A 12,834-nucleotide genomic window follows, 5' to 3' on the forward strand; every position below is an offset into this window, starting at 1 on the left:
CCACCTTCCTCCAAGGCAGAGAGTTAGGCTTTGGGAGGGCCACTTGGAGTATGGGGACTCCTGCAGCTTCAGGGAGGCTGGACTGTGGGCTAGGCTTTCCCCAAGCACCCCCAAAGTCCAATGGGCTCTCCTACCTTCTGGGTGACAAGAGTGTGCAGTGTCTCAACAACCCTGTGAAGTGAGCAGGGCTGTAGCCCATTCTACAGACAGGGCAAGGGAGGCTCAGAACCCCTGGCACTGTCCAGGGTCCACAGCCCCTGAGCAGTGAAGCAGAACTCCAAAGCCAGTGTCCCCAGCTCCTTCCCCCACCCCTGCTCCCCACCACCCGCAGGGCACAGCAGAAGGGATTTCAGAACCCCAGGCCACCTCCTCTGGGAGCAGGCATCTCAGATGTCCACACAGGCAGTGGGGGGGGGGTAGGGGGGACACTGCCAAGATTGCCTGTGAGCACCCTATGCAGCAGATGGCTTAGCTCAGGGGAGTGGGATGTGAGGTAACCCCGGGGAGGGGTAGGTCATGGCAGAGTTGAAGAGCCGGCAGAGTGTCCTCCCCTCACTGGCTTGGGTGGGCTCTCCGGCCCTGCTTTGCTGGAGGCTTGTGGCTCAAAGGAGGGTCTGGGGAGGTGGAATGAGAGCCCTTAGGAGCCCCAGCCCACATGGGCAGAGGCTGGAGGGGGCCCCCTCCTGGCCACCCCCAGAGAGCTGTCCACACAGGCAGGTGGCAGGGGTCTGAGTGGCAGCCTCCTGAGCTTCAGGTTCCCTGGGGACGGGGTGTGTGGCCTCAGAGTTCAGGGAAAGCCCAATTCCAGTCTAGGGCAGCCTGGTCTCCAGGTCTGCTCTGCACCAGGTGACTCCGGAGGTCACTGGAGTTTCCCCACGTCTCCCACACCTGTGCGACATGGGTGTTTGGTCAAGCGCTTGGCCACAGGGCCTTGGCAGCTGCCATCATGGTTTTGGTTCCCCATCCCCATGGCTCCTGGGTGGGGTGCCCCAGGCTCAAGTGCCTGCCCAAGTCCCCTAGCTGGGCTTGGGCTCAGAGGGTGCTCCTGAGGTGGGGGTGGGGGGGCGGGGAATCTTTGAGTGGAAGCCTTCCTGCCAGCCCCTCCCCTCCTGGCTTGGCAGCCTGAAGACAAGGCAGGCCAAAAATATGTGTGTAGGTGGCAGCAAGTTACCGTTCCGCCTCTCTCTTCTTTCCTGGAAACGGTGGCCACCATCAAATACTGCAAAACAGAAGCAGGAATGGAGGGAGGGAGGGAGGCCCCCGCAGGGAGTCAGAGGGAGCCCTGCCCCCCCACGCCCACTCCTTCTGCCTCCTGCCATCTGGCAGTGCGATGATGCTGATGCTGATGATGATGATGATGCGGGGTGCAGGGTGGGGGCTGGCTGCAAGGTTCAGTGTCTGCAGCGACAGAGGTGGATGGGCCCTCCCACACCATCTGCTCCCATGCCCCTGGGAGCCCTGACTCCAGACAGCAGAAGACACCTGCCCCACAGCCGCCCAGCCAGCGAGGGCCAGACAGGTCTCCCCAGGATTCTAGGCCCCTTCCTGGAGGTCTGAGGACCCCTGCTGGCCTAGTGGTTCCACGTTGGCCTGTGAACCACAAGGTCAGCAGTTCAAAACTGCCAGGTGGTCGTCGAGAGAAAGATGAAGCTTTCTCATCTTTACTCCGGTGAAGATTTAGGATCTCTGGAAACCCACAAGGGCAAATCTACCCTGTCCTAGAGGGTCACTCTGAGTTGCCATTGACTCGCTAGCGGTGAGTTTGGCTGGGGTTTTTTCGCTCCTGGGAGGCTAAGGCGCTGTGAAACGCTCATGGTAGGTAGGCAGGGTGGGTGGCAGTTAGAGAGTGAGGCGGATGCTGGAGAAGGGGGAGGGCCTAGAAGTGTCTCCTATAGGTCTCTGTGTCCACCATTAGTGTCGTAGAGTCAGGGCTGGGTTCAAATCCAACCTCGTTGGGATTTGTGCAGGAAGTCACTTCCTGGACTGAGCCTACAAGTCCTTAGGAAGGAAGCAAGAGCTGCCGATCTACTGAGGGCAACCCAGCTACTGAGAACCTGTAGGGTACAGCTCCCCGGGACATGTGCGGGGCCACCCAGAACCCCAGTCCACAGGATAGCCACTGGCTCAGGTTCCCCAGGAAGCTCCTAGAGGGGGTGCTCAGCGTCTAACCAAAAGGTTGGTGGCTTGGACTGACCCCCGTGGCACCGCCAAAGAAAGACCTGGTGATCTCCTGCCACAAGATGGACACACAGACACACCCTCTACCCCAAACCAAGCCAAAGCAAACCCAGAAGCACCTGTCATTGACTTGATTCTGACCACTGTACCCTGACACCCTGAGAGCCCCAGTGTCCCCGAGGACTCGGTGCCCGTGGGCTTAGTGTGTGTTCAGTGTCATGAGAAGACCCAGGAGGCTGGTTTCATCTCCCAGGTCCCCGTGGCGGAGGCTCTGACAACAGGTGTCTGGTTATCTTTCAGATCCTGGTGCCAGTTGCCTTTCCCAGGGTGGCTCAGGTCTGCCGGGCCTGGCCAGGCACTTTTCTCTGCTCCCTTCCCCCCAGTGGCTCCTGTCGCCGCTCTGATCAGAAGCTTGGGTGGGGACGGGAGCCCAACACCTGCCTACAGGCAGAGTGTGGTTTCCAGGCTGAGCTGAGGTCAGCCCAGGCCCAAAGGTCACTGATGTCCACAGCCTTTCCATGTTCACTGGATTCTTGCTGCCCCAGTGCAGCACCGTGTGGCGGGCATGGGGGTGGGAGAGAGGAATGACCTTCCCCTTTGCGATAGAACAGGTGAGATTCAGAGACGTGGAGGGGCAAGACTCAGAGTAGAGGGACTTGCCCAAGTTCACCCAGCTAAGTGGTAGCCGAGTTGAACTGTTAACCAGGCCCCGTTCATGTCAAGGTTTTCTCTCAGATGTAATTGGCCGCTATCCCGGTTTTCGGTCCTCTCTGTCTATCCTGGGAACATCCCGCCTCCGACCACCCTGTGCCTCCACGGAAACTTGCCAAACCTTTGTCCCCCGCCTGGAACTCGCCTCCTCAGGTCCCCACTTGGAAGTGCCTGCTGCTTCTCTCCCCCGGAAATCCAAACGTTGTAACTCATCTCCCGGCTCCCGAGAACAACGCCCGCTCTTTGCCGGTTTCCCCTAATCTCTATTAACGAAATCACTGTCGCAGAGTAAGGAACCTGGCTCCTCCCTCTTCCTCCACACCCACTCTCCATCTGTCCGCCAGCCCTGCCAACTCCACTGCAGACGTCCCTCCCCACCCGCTCCCAGACCATGGCGCCCTGCTCAGCACTCATGACAGCCACGCTCTGAGCGGGGATGTGCGTGTGATCATTAGGAGCCTTTGAGACTTTGTGGGCGAGGGCACCACTGTATCCTCGCTGTCTGCCCGGGACCTCCAAGGGTGTCGGAAATAGAACAGGAGCTCAAGAACTTGTTACGAGATGAGTGAATGGTCGTGAGCTCTGTCTCTGAAACCGCGCTAAGTCATCAGCACGCATGTTCTCACTCAGTCCTCGTGTGGCACGAAGCCAGCGGTGGTGGTTCACGGCTGTTGAGTCGGCTTCAGCGCCTTGTGCCACAGAAGGAAACATCGTCTGGTCCCACTCCATCCTCCTCGTGGCTGACCCCGGGTATGTCCACCAAGAGGACGTATCTTCTGGCACTCTAGTGGACAGTACTCTGTTGTGATCCACGGGGCTTTCATGGGCTGACTTTCAAACTAGACTGCCAGGCCTTTCTCCCTACTCTGCCCTAGGCTGGCAGCGCCACTGAACCCTGTCCACCAGGGGAGACCCTGCCAGTATTTGAGACCCCAGTGGCCTAGTTTCTGGGCGCGGTCACAGTATGACACCCTGACAGTCAGGTGGGAGAGTCAGATGTAGTACAATCCCATGTTACAAAGGAAAAGCTGAGGTTCGGAGAGGTCAGGTGACTTGCTGGCCACCACACTGGTGGCAGAAGTGGGTTTTGAATTCGGATGCAAACTCAGGCCACAGATGCACACCAGCTGCACCTCCTTTTGCTGCGGCTGGGTCCTCAGCGGGCCCGGCCCCGCCGCCCCAGTGACTCCTAGAGCCGAGTACACACCGGTGGTGACACAGTAGAGCATTTGCTCTGGGTGCTGCCAGGAAAAATCTCTTTAAATAACCAGGGATGTATTTAATGGGTATTGAGGGGGAACAAGGGACCTGGCCCAGCGTCTGTGTGGTTTTCCTACCCTGATTGCTTCATAAGTCTCAAGTAACAAAAGCAACTTCGTTAATGTTAGATAAAAGGAAAGTATTAAATAAATAAAGTTTCAGGTGGCATAAGGATGTGACAGAAATCTCTGATGGCCAATGACTGAAATTCGGTCAATCCTTTCCCATGGATGTGTGGGGCCTGCACCCCAAGTTCTCTGGGAGGGTTATTCCAAGATGAACCCTAAATCTGCTGTCTTGGAGTCAATGCATGGCAACCCCACATGAGTTGGAGGAGAGCAGTACCCCATCGGGTTCTTACAGACTGGTTTTTCGGAAGTGGATTGCTAGCCTCTGGTTCAACTTGAGCCACCAAGCTTTCTGCTAGTGCCTTCGCGTGGCCCCCACGTGAATCACCCAGGGACTCCCAGATGAACAGATCTTAGGGACCCTGGCAACACCCTGCAAGCTCTCTCACCAGCTGTTCCTCTCCTTTTTCTGCAGACAGACCACCTTGAAGGGAGCCCACCCACCCGGGACTTTCCTGACATCACCCCAGTGCTGTGAGGCAGGTGAAGCTGCAGGCAGCCCGCTTCTCTACGCCATGCTGGGCCCCCACCTCGCACCGCCACCTCTGGGGCTCAATGAAGGAGGGCCCCCTCCCTGTTCTTTTCGAATCCCCGATGGGAGCTACCGGTGTCTGGCCCTGGAGACAGAGGAGAGTGGCGGCGAGGAGGGCCTGCAGGGAGAGGCTGGGCTCACGGACCTGGAGGAGGATGGGGAGGCCAGCAGGAATGGGGGCAAGTCCATCTGCACAACTGCCCAAGGGACACTGCAGCTGCCCAGACTCCTGGACATCCGGCCGCCCAGCTGCTCCAGGAAGGCACGAGGGGGGTCCCAGCATGACAACAGGACCAGCCAGGACTGGGACATGGTGAAGACCCGGCAGGTGATGGCAGCTGGCCCCGGCCCCAGAGTGGCCCAGAAACCAGGTAAGCTAGGAGTGTCACTTCTCCCCCCAGCCATGGTCCTGCTTGTGCTGTCCCAGGATACACAGCAGTCCCCCCACCCAGCCCCGAAGGCAGGAGCGAGTGTGGGGAGGCAGGGCAGCTGTGGGCTCCGTGCAGCCTGCAGCCTGCCTGGCCCACGTGGAACGCTGTTCTCTCTGCCAGAGAGGACACGTGAGAAGGCAGGGAGAAAAAGCCTCTCGATCAAGCTTGGTTCACAAAAAGTGCATCTCTCGCTCTCATTTGCCCTTTCATCACCGAGGTAACAAGTGCCTGTGTGGGGAGGAGGCAGGAGGGAATGAGCATGGGGACAAGCAGGCTGCTGGGGCGGTCACCCCGAGCAGAACAGACGTGGCCACTGCCCACCCGCCCCTGCGGGAGCTGCTGAAAAACACTGGAAGCCCCTCAGGTCAAGGGGTCAGGGGAGGTGGGGAGCAGGCCCACAGAGAAAGAGGCTGCTTGACGGGGTTGTGGGGGGGTGCGTGTCAGTGGCTGAGGGGGGCCTCACCTGGGCCTCATTTCCATCTCTGTGGTTGTTAGACGCCCTCACAGTGACCCTGTGTGCAACAGATGGAAACATTGCCCCGTCCTTCCTGCACCATCCTCACAATCGTTCTTAAAACGTAATCCCATCGTGGCGACCACTGTGCGAGTCCATCTGGTCCAGGGTCTTCCTCTCTTTTGCTGCCCCTCTACTTTACCCAGCAGGATGCCTGTTAAGAATGACCGAAAGTACCTGGTAGTGCATTGGTTAAGCTACTAACTGGGAGCTTGGTGGTTCAATGCCCCACCCCCACCCCCAGACCTGGTGATCCGCTCCCATCTACCTGACAGCCTCAGGAACTCTCCGGACAGGCCAGCTCTGTCACGTGGGGGTGGCTGTGAGTGGGAATGGGCTCCATGTCCCCAGCGAGGACAAAGGTGGGACCACCTGGGCTTAGAGGACAGCATGCTGGGAAAGCTGGCCCAGAGGAGGGAAGGAAGGAAGGAAGGAAGGACTGACGCCCGCTCTCCCGCAGGCACGTCTGGAGAGCAGGGAGCAGGGCGGGACAGGGAAACCCACACTGAATCACCTCCAGGGGCCAGGCCCATCCCATGGAAATGCTGAATTGGGTCCAGATGGGGAGGACGTGAGCAGGGCCATGCTCAGCGCAGGCAGGAGCCACTGCCAGCCAGCTCCGTGCAGGGTGGGGCAGGGGGCAGGCCTGGGAGGGCTTCTGCCTCAGGAAACTGATAGAACACTGCATTTCTCTGCAGGCATGGCTGGCATCACACCAGCTGGCCAACCCACTCTTCTGTCTGAAATAATTCTCTCTAGACCCTTACCACTACCCCCCACTCCAACCCCTGTGGCCATCAAATGACCCCTGGGCCCTGGATCACACAGGGATCTGGACAGAAACAAGTGGGGGCTTAATTCATCTACGACAGGTAGAAGGAACCTGGAGACCCCAGGACAGGTCCAGTAGCCTCACACCAGAATCAACCAAGGTCCCCTGTTGTTGGGCACTTCTGGGCTCCCTCCCTCCTTTTGTGGGACTATGACTGGCCTGGCTGCTGGCTAAGTTAAGCCCTAGGCAAATAACCTTCCTCGTTGTGACCTTCAGTCTCTTTGTCTGTGAAAACAATAAAATAGAAACATGGGTTTCTAGAGCTGGGGTGAGGTTAGGATGGGCTTGTATGTGGCCGGATGGGGACAGTTTTAGAATAATTTCGGTAAGGACCAAGGGGTGTTGACCGAATTAAGATGATCGTCAGCTGGACAACACATCAGCTACTGCTTGTGAAGCCCTCGTGCGCCAGGCAGGCCTCCTGTGCTTTACAGCAACTGTTCACTTAATCTCATCGCAAATCCTCTCAAGGTGTGCGGACTGTTACTATCCGCATTCTACAGCTGTGAAGATCGAGGCTCCGAGACCATCAAGGACTGGTCCGAGACAGCTGACGAGCAGCACATTGCTAAGCCAGGATTCAACCAGTTTTCTGAATACAGGACTGACGCTCACAGCCACCACCCTATGATGAAAATGTAAGGGAACGGGGTTGCTTGTGGATGCTTGGGAATGGAAAAGGCAGAAGTTCAAAACCACCAGCTGCTTCATAGGAGAAAGACGAGGCTATCTGCTCCCATAGAGAGTGGCAGTCTCAGAAGTCCCCGGGGGCAGTTCTACTCCGTGCTGCAGGGTCTCTGAGAATCGGAATGGTCAGTGGCAGTACACTCGGAGCTTTCGGGGTGGTATGGCACACCGGGCAGAGTCCTTTAATTCGTTTTTCATTCTCACTGTCTTACTCAGGTCTTGTAAGGCAGGCAATTATTCTTCCCATTTTACAAGTGAGGCAATTGAGAGTTAGAGGCTGAAGTCACTTTGCCCAAAGTCACAGAGCCAGTGTCGGAGCTGAGCCTGGGAACATGTTCTGTGGGTCTCACCATCCGGCTCATTCCTATCTTTAATGTCCAGCCAGGGGTCACCCCATCGTGGTCTGAACATTTCTCAGGCCAGGCCAGGCAGAGGTGAACTGAAAGGGGCAGGGCAGCCTTCTTGGAGGTAGAGGCAGGCAGGCAGCCTGATCTGGCAGGAGAGTGGAAATCCAGGTGGTCTTGGGTCAGCGCCCATACTGTATTTCTGCTCCCTCAGGAAAGGGAGCGGCCAACGTCCCTTCTCTCTGCCCAGAGATCCGGAGGGAAGAGAAGTTGCCAGGTTATTAGTGGATTAGAGCTTCCCTTTAAAGCTTCCTCCATTATCGCCAGAGGATTATAAGCATCTTCAGACAATTACACCCATCCTTCCGCAATTATACCTGTCTCCCGAGCATGCTCCCTGGGAGTTTTAAGTATGGGCTGTGGTGTCTTTTGCTTCAGGGACTGCAGAGCCCATCATTGGGGCGGGGCAGGGCAGGGGTGAACTTGATCCTCTTGATGACTGTGTACCAGCCAGGGTAGCAGGGGGTCGTTGGCTGGATGGAGGGGAAGCGGTGTGGGGAGGCGAGGTGGGCAGCAGCCTCCAGTCAACTGCCCTGCCCTCAGCTGCAATGCACTGGGAACATGTCTGTGGGAAGGAAATACAGTGCAGGCCTCAGCCAGCATTAGCTGACCCCCGGGTCATGAAGAGCGAGCACCCCACACTGAGCCGTCCCCTCTCCACAGAGTCCCAGCGGGTCCTAAGTGGCCGAGCTCCCTGAGGTTCTGGTGAGGATTGAGACTCCAGAGTCCAGGGCCCATGCTCGGCTGCCGGGCGCTGCTTCTACTGTTCTGCACAGAGCGCTTCACCGCAGAAAGGGCACCGAGACCTGTGGCGTGCACACTTTGTCTGCCTTTGCTTTACAGATGAGGAAACGGACAGCCTATGATACTTCCATGACTTGTCACAGTGTCCAGGCTTGGAGGTGGAGGAGTGGGGATTTGAACCTTGGGTCCTCAGAGCCCAAGCTCTTAACTACCCTCTGTGCTGCTTCGTTTCCATGGAGATGAGGCAGCAGACTGTGTTCTTCCACCCACCTGGGGCTGAAAACCAGGTTGCTCAGGCCCTGGGGGATGGTGAGGGACTCGGCCAGTCTCATGGCCTGCCCCTGCGGATCCAATCTCTTCTTGACTGGGGGTCTTAGGGAAAGTGACTGGGTGGGAAGGTTTGGAGGCTCTGGAGGCCAGTTCAACTCTAGCAGACATGGTGCTAAGCCTCTGGGATGGGGCCGGGACGTGGATGATTTGAGTCGTCCGATGAGCCTACCCCTGGGCATGTCTGTCTTATTGAGGTGGTGAAAACGTGTCAGGATAAGGGCTGGCAGTGGTCACTAGGCCAAGGACAAGGTGACTGCTCCTCAGGCCTGGGATGTACAGGTGCCAGTGCAAGAGGCTGAGCAGGAGGTCACCCAATCCACCTCCTGCTCCCCAACACCACGGCGACCCAAATAGGTGGGCAACAGTGTAGGAACACTGCTCACAGACTCCCACAGAGCTCACTGGTACACTCGTGTGCATATGCACATTGGCAGATGCATAGACACTCGTGTACATACACATGGCATACAGACACACCCGCTCTTATGCACATACACTTGCACACGTACTCTGACCCCCTCTCAACCATGCACATCTGACTCTCACGTGTGGATGCATGCCTCACACGTGCATACCGAGCTGCCCTCTGACCTGAACACATGCCCGCAGGCACGTGAGTGCACTGACATACAGACACATGTCCAATAGACACGCAGGTTGAAAGCATGTTCCCGCTTCCATTTTCGTCTGCTCACATTCCTACCTTGGAACCTCTCCGCACACACACCCTCTCCTGCGGGCAGTTCCCATACGTGCACAGTCCCTGTCCCACCCCTCCGTGCAGATTGAACCTCTTTCTCTCCCTCTGCCCCATCTCTTTCTGTTTCATAGCCACCCACACAGTAATCCCAGCCGCTCTCTCTATCTCACCCACCCCGCTCCTTTCCAGGTCCCCACGCAGGCCAGCTGCAGCCACTTCTGCACCCACACTCACCGCGCAGCTGACACGCTGCTGAGGGGCCCCTCCTCACCTGCCGCTGTCCCACTCTATGGCTGCCGTGTGATGGGAGCAGCGCAGGGGAAGGAGGTGGCTTTGCAGTGTGTGAGGGAAGGTATTCTGCTGTGTGTTCTGACAGAGGGCTCATCTCCTCTGTGGCCTGACCTCCCACACTCGCTGCCTGCAGGGGATGTCCTAAACCCCAGGCCACCTGCAGTTAGTTCAGCATTTCACAGAGTCTTGGGCGGGGTGGGCTTCCATCAGTGCGTTTTAAACCGCAGTCAGCAGAAATCCACACAGGCTCTTTCTTACTGCTGGGGACTGGTGAAGGGGGACTCTCTGGGGACTGGTGAAGGGGGACTCTCTGGGGACTGGTGAAGGGGGACTCTCTGGTTGAAGGGCTGAGTACTTGGAACCCAGGGAGTCTTCTTCGGTGAAAACCCCGTCCCACTTTTTTCCAGGAGCAGTTCTGCTTCAAAACCTTATTACAGCGTGCATGGGAGGTGGGCGGCAGCGTGCATGGGAGGTGGGCGGCGGGAGGGGACTCTGGACTTGTAAGGGCATCCCCATGATCCTGAGGTCCAGGGACCCTGCTGTGAGGCTCTGTGGGCGCAGTTGGAATATTCTCTGGTTTGACAGACAGATGGGGACGTGACCACCCCCCCAAGGGTCACAGTCTGCCCCCCCCCCCCGCCGTTGCTGGGCCGCTAGCGCTAGCGGAGTGGAGGGCTGGCAGCAGGCGGAGGACTTTGCTAGGTCCTCCCATGGAAGCAGTTACCGGAGTACAAGGGGGTGATGGCCCTAGGGAAGTTCGCAGACACGTCCCTCACGGGCTCCAAATTACAAAGGCAGACGGAACAAGAAAAACGGAGGGAGACGCTGCTGAAAGGAAGACGCGGGGGGAATGGCGGGGGTGGGGAATCGATCAGGACAGACAGATGGACAGAGAAGATACAGAAAGGGATGAGGAAACGCAGAGGCAGACATCCAGACAGCAGAGGCTGGGGCACAGAGCGGTAAACACGAGACAGGGAAAGGCTTGGCGACCGGGCTGGTGTGTGTGGGGGTGGGGGGGAGAAAGGGGGGGCGGGGGAAAGAGTCGCACCCCAGGGCGGGGCGGGGCGGGGCGCGGAGGGAGGCGCTAGGGCCCGGGGGAGCGCGGCAGGAGCGCAGCCGGCCGCCCGCCCTGCGCTGCTCGGGTCCAGGACTGAGCGCCAGCTCGTCCCCGGCGGCGGCGGCGGCGGCGGCGGGAAGAGGGGCTCAGCCGGGGCGCCGGGGGCAAGGCTGGGGGCACCCAGAGGCGCGGCCAGGTGCGCGGAGGCGGCGGCGAGCAGGATCTCGGGGACCACGAGCCGGGACTGGAGGTGCGTGTGGGCGCAGGCCGCCTGGGGTGCGAGCACCCAGCGAGTGAGTCTCGCCCCTTCCCACCTGCGCCGCCCGGGTAAAGTGGCACACCTGGGCTCTGCGCCCCGCACGCAGGTGATCTTGGTCAAGTCCCTCCTACTTCGGGCCTCAGTTTCCTCATCTGCGAGGTGGTGGGTGGTGGGTGGTGGGTGGCGGTGGCGGTGGCGGTGGCGGTGGCTGGCGGTATCTAGAGTTTTCCAATCGCTGGAGAGTGGGAGGGCGCCCAGAGCCTGCCAGCAGCACCCGAGGGCTGGGCGATGTTTCCCTGGAGCCCTCCCGCCGCTGACTCGCCAGGAGTCCGGGCCTGGGGCTGCCCACCCACCTCCCCCAGCAGACGCCCACGCTCCCAGTCCCCACACCCCAGCTCCCGCCTCCAGTCAGCTTCTGGACTGCTGGACCCAGGAACGTGGCGACTGGGACTCTGCTCCGGATTGACAACATGGGCGCCCATGGGGCAGCGGGAACAGCGTGTGCTGGGCCCTCATCCCCACCCTCCCCGCAGGCGGGGCCAGTGGACACTGGCCACTCACGAGGAGCACACAGGCCTAAACCGCAGCTGGGGAAACTGAGGCCCCACCGAGTGCCATCAGGGGCAAAGGGGTCAGTGTTCTAAGAACACCATACCAAGTTCTCTCAACAGACCTGCTAGTGCCTGAGTTTCTAGGGCCAACCTGGAGTCCCCAGGTGGCCAGTGGAGAGCAGGACTCCTTCTGAACCTGCACGCTGTGGAATCAAGGGTTCTCTCCAGGGTCCTGGTATGGCTTTGTGAGGACTCTGGGAGGGAGAGTGCTCTTTGGTCCTCACCCCAGTGTGTGGGTTTACTCCCACGACCCCCTTGTATTACATGTGTGGGGTTTCCAGAAGGGCACAGACACTCCACTGCCCAACACTATCCTGTCCTGAGTGGCAAGTGGCACTAGACTCAATCAACTAGCTGTGTGACCTTGGCAAGCCCCTTACCCTCTCTGAGTGCTGGTCAGAGGACTGGCAGGGTGAGCCCTGCAGGGGTGACTGAATTAGGGCCCATAGCACTGTGTTGCTGTGGAGGCAATTGGAGGATTATTTTGGGAGGCAGGGTGTGAGGTAGGGCACTCTGTCAGGCATTAGAGTGCACTGGGACCCCGACTGGAAGTCTTGCTGGTGTCAGCCTGGGTCCCATCTGTGTGGAGGGGCAGGGCCCCACCCTGGCACTGGGTGTCCATCCCCCCACTACTTACTACAACACCGCACAAGAGAGGTGAAAATACCTTGTCTGCTTGGAGTGGGGTCCCTGCCTCTGTCTCCTTAGGAGATTTTGGGTGGGCCCTGGGCCCTCTCTCCCCCTGCTCCTCGGTCTGCCCACGTGCACAAAGAAGGGAGGGGATGTCACTGTTAGAGTCACTTTAATGGGACCCTCACAGAACCTCACACCGGCAAACTGTAGTTGGAATCAGCATTGACATGATAAAACAAGACCTTCCACGTCTGCCTGCCTCCCCTTGCCTTTTTCTGCATTCCTCCCCTATGGTGTACAAACAAACAAACCCCAAACCTGTGGTGTTCTGGTGCCTGGCTTCTGGCTCTTTCCCTAGGCAGTCAGCCAGCATTCTGGCCAGTCTGCCCATTACAGAGGCAGGAGATGGAGGCCAGGCAAGGGGAGCTGTGCTCAGGATGGCCCTGTGACTAGCAGGCTGCAGATCCCCTTTTCCTTGTTAAGGGCAGGGAGCACAGGTGGCAGTGGGGTGTCTGGAGGGGATGGGGAG

The 12,834-nt window shown here is 58.8% G+C and overlaps 1 protein-coding gene across 10 annotated transcripts in view; it reads left to right on the forward strand.

The window, feature by feature from the left end:
• SYNPO (synaptopodin) overlaps positions 1-12,834 on the forward strand; it is a 65,096-nt gene that overhangs the window by 21,251 nt on the left and 31,011 nt on the right. For 8 of the 10 annotated variants that reach the window (XM_075541819.1, XM_075541820.1, XM_075541822.1 and 5 more), the window contains one exon: positions 4,693-5,180. In XM_075541819.1, the coding sequence (XP_075397934.1) occupies positions 4,793-5,180 (388 nt within the window). In that variant the 5' untranslated portion in view covers positions 4,693-4,792. Of the gene's footprint in view, positions 1-4,692; positions 5,181-10,888; positions 11,053-12,834 lie in introns of those variants that run through there. The other 2 variants (XM_075541823.1, XM_075541825.1) reach the window with 2 other exon arrangements.

This window comes from Tenrec ecaudatus, chromosome 2 (genome assembly GCF_050624435.1).
Source record: "Tenrec ecaudatus isolate mTenEca1 chromosome 2, mTenEca1.hap1, whole genome shotgun sequence".
Lineage (NCBI taxonomy): Eukaryota > Metazoa > Chordata > Mammalia > Afrosoricida > Tenrecidae > Tenrec > Tenrec ecaudatus.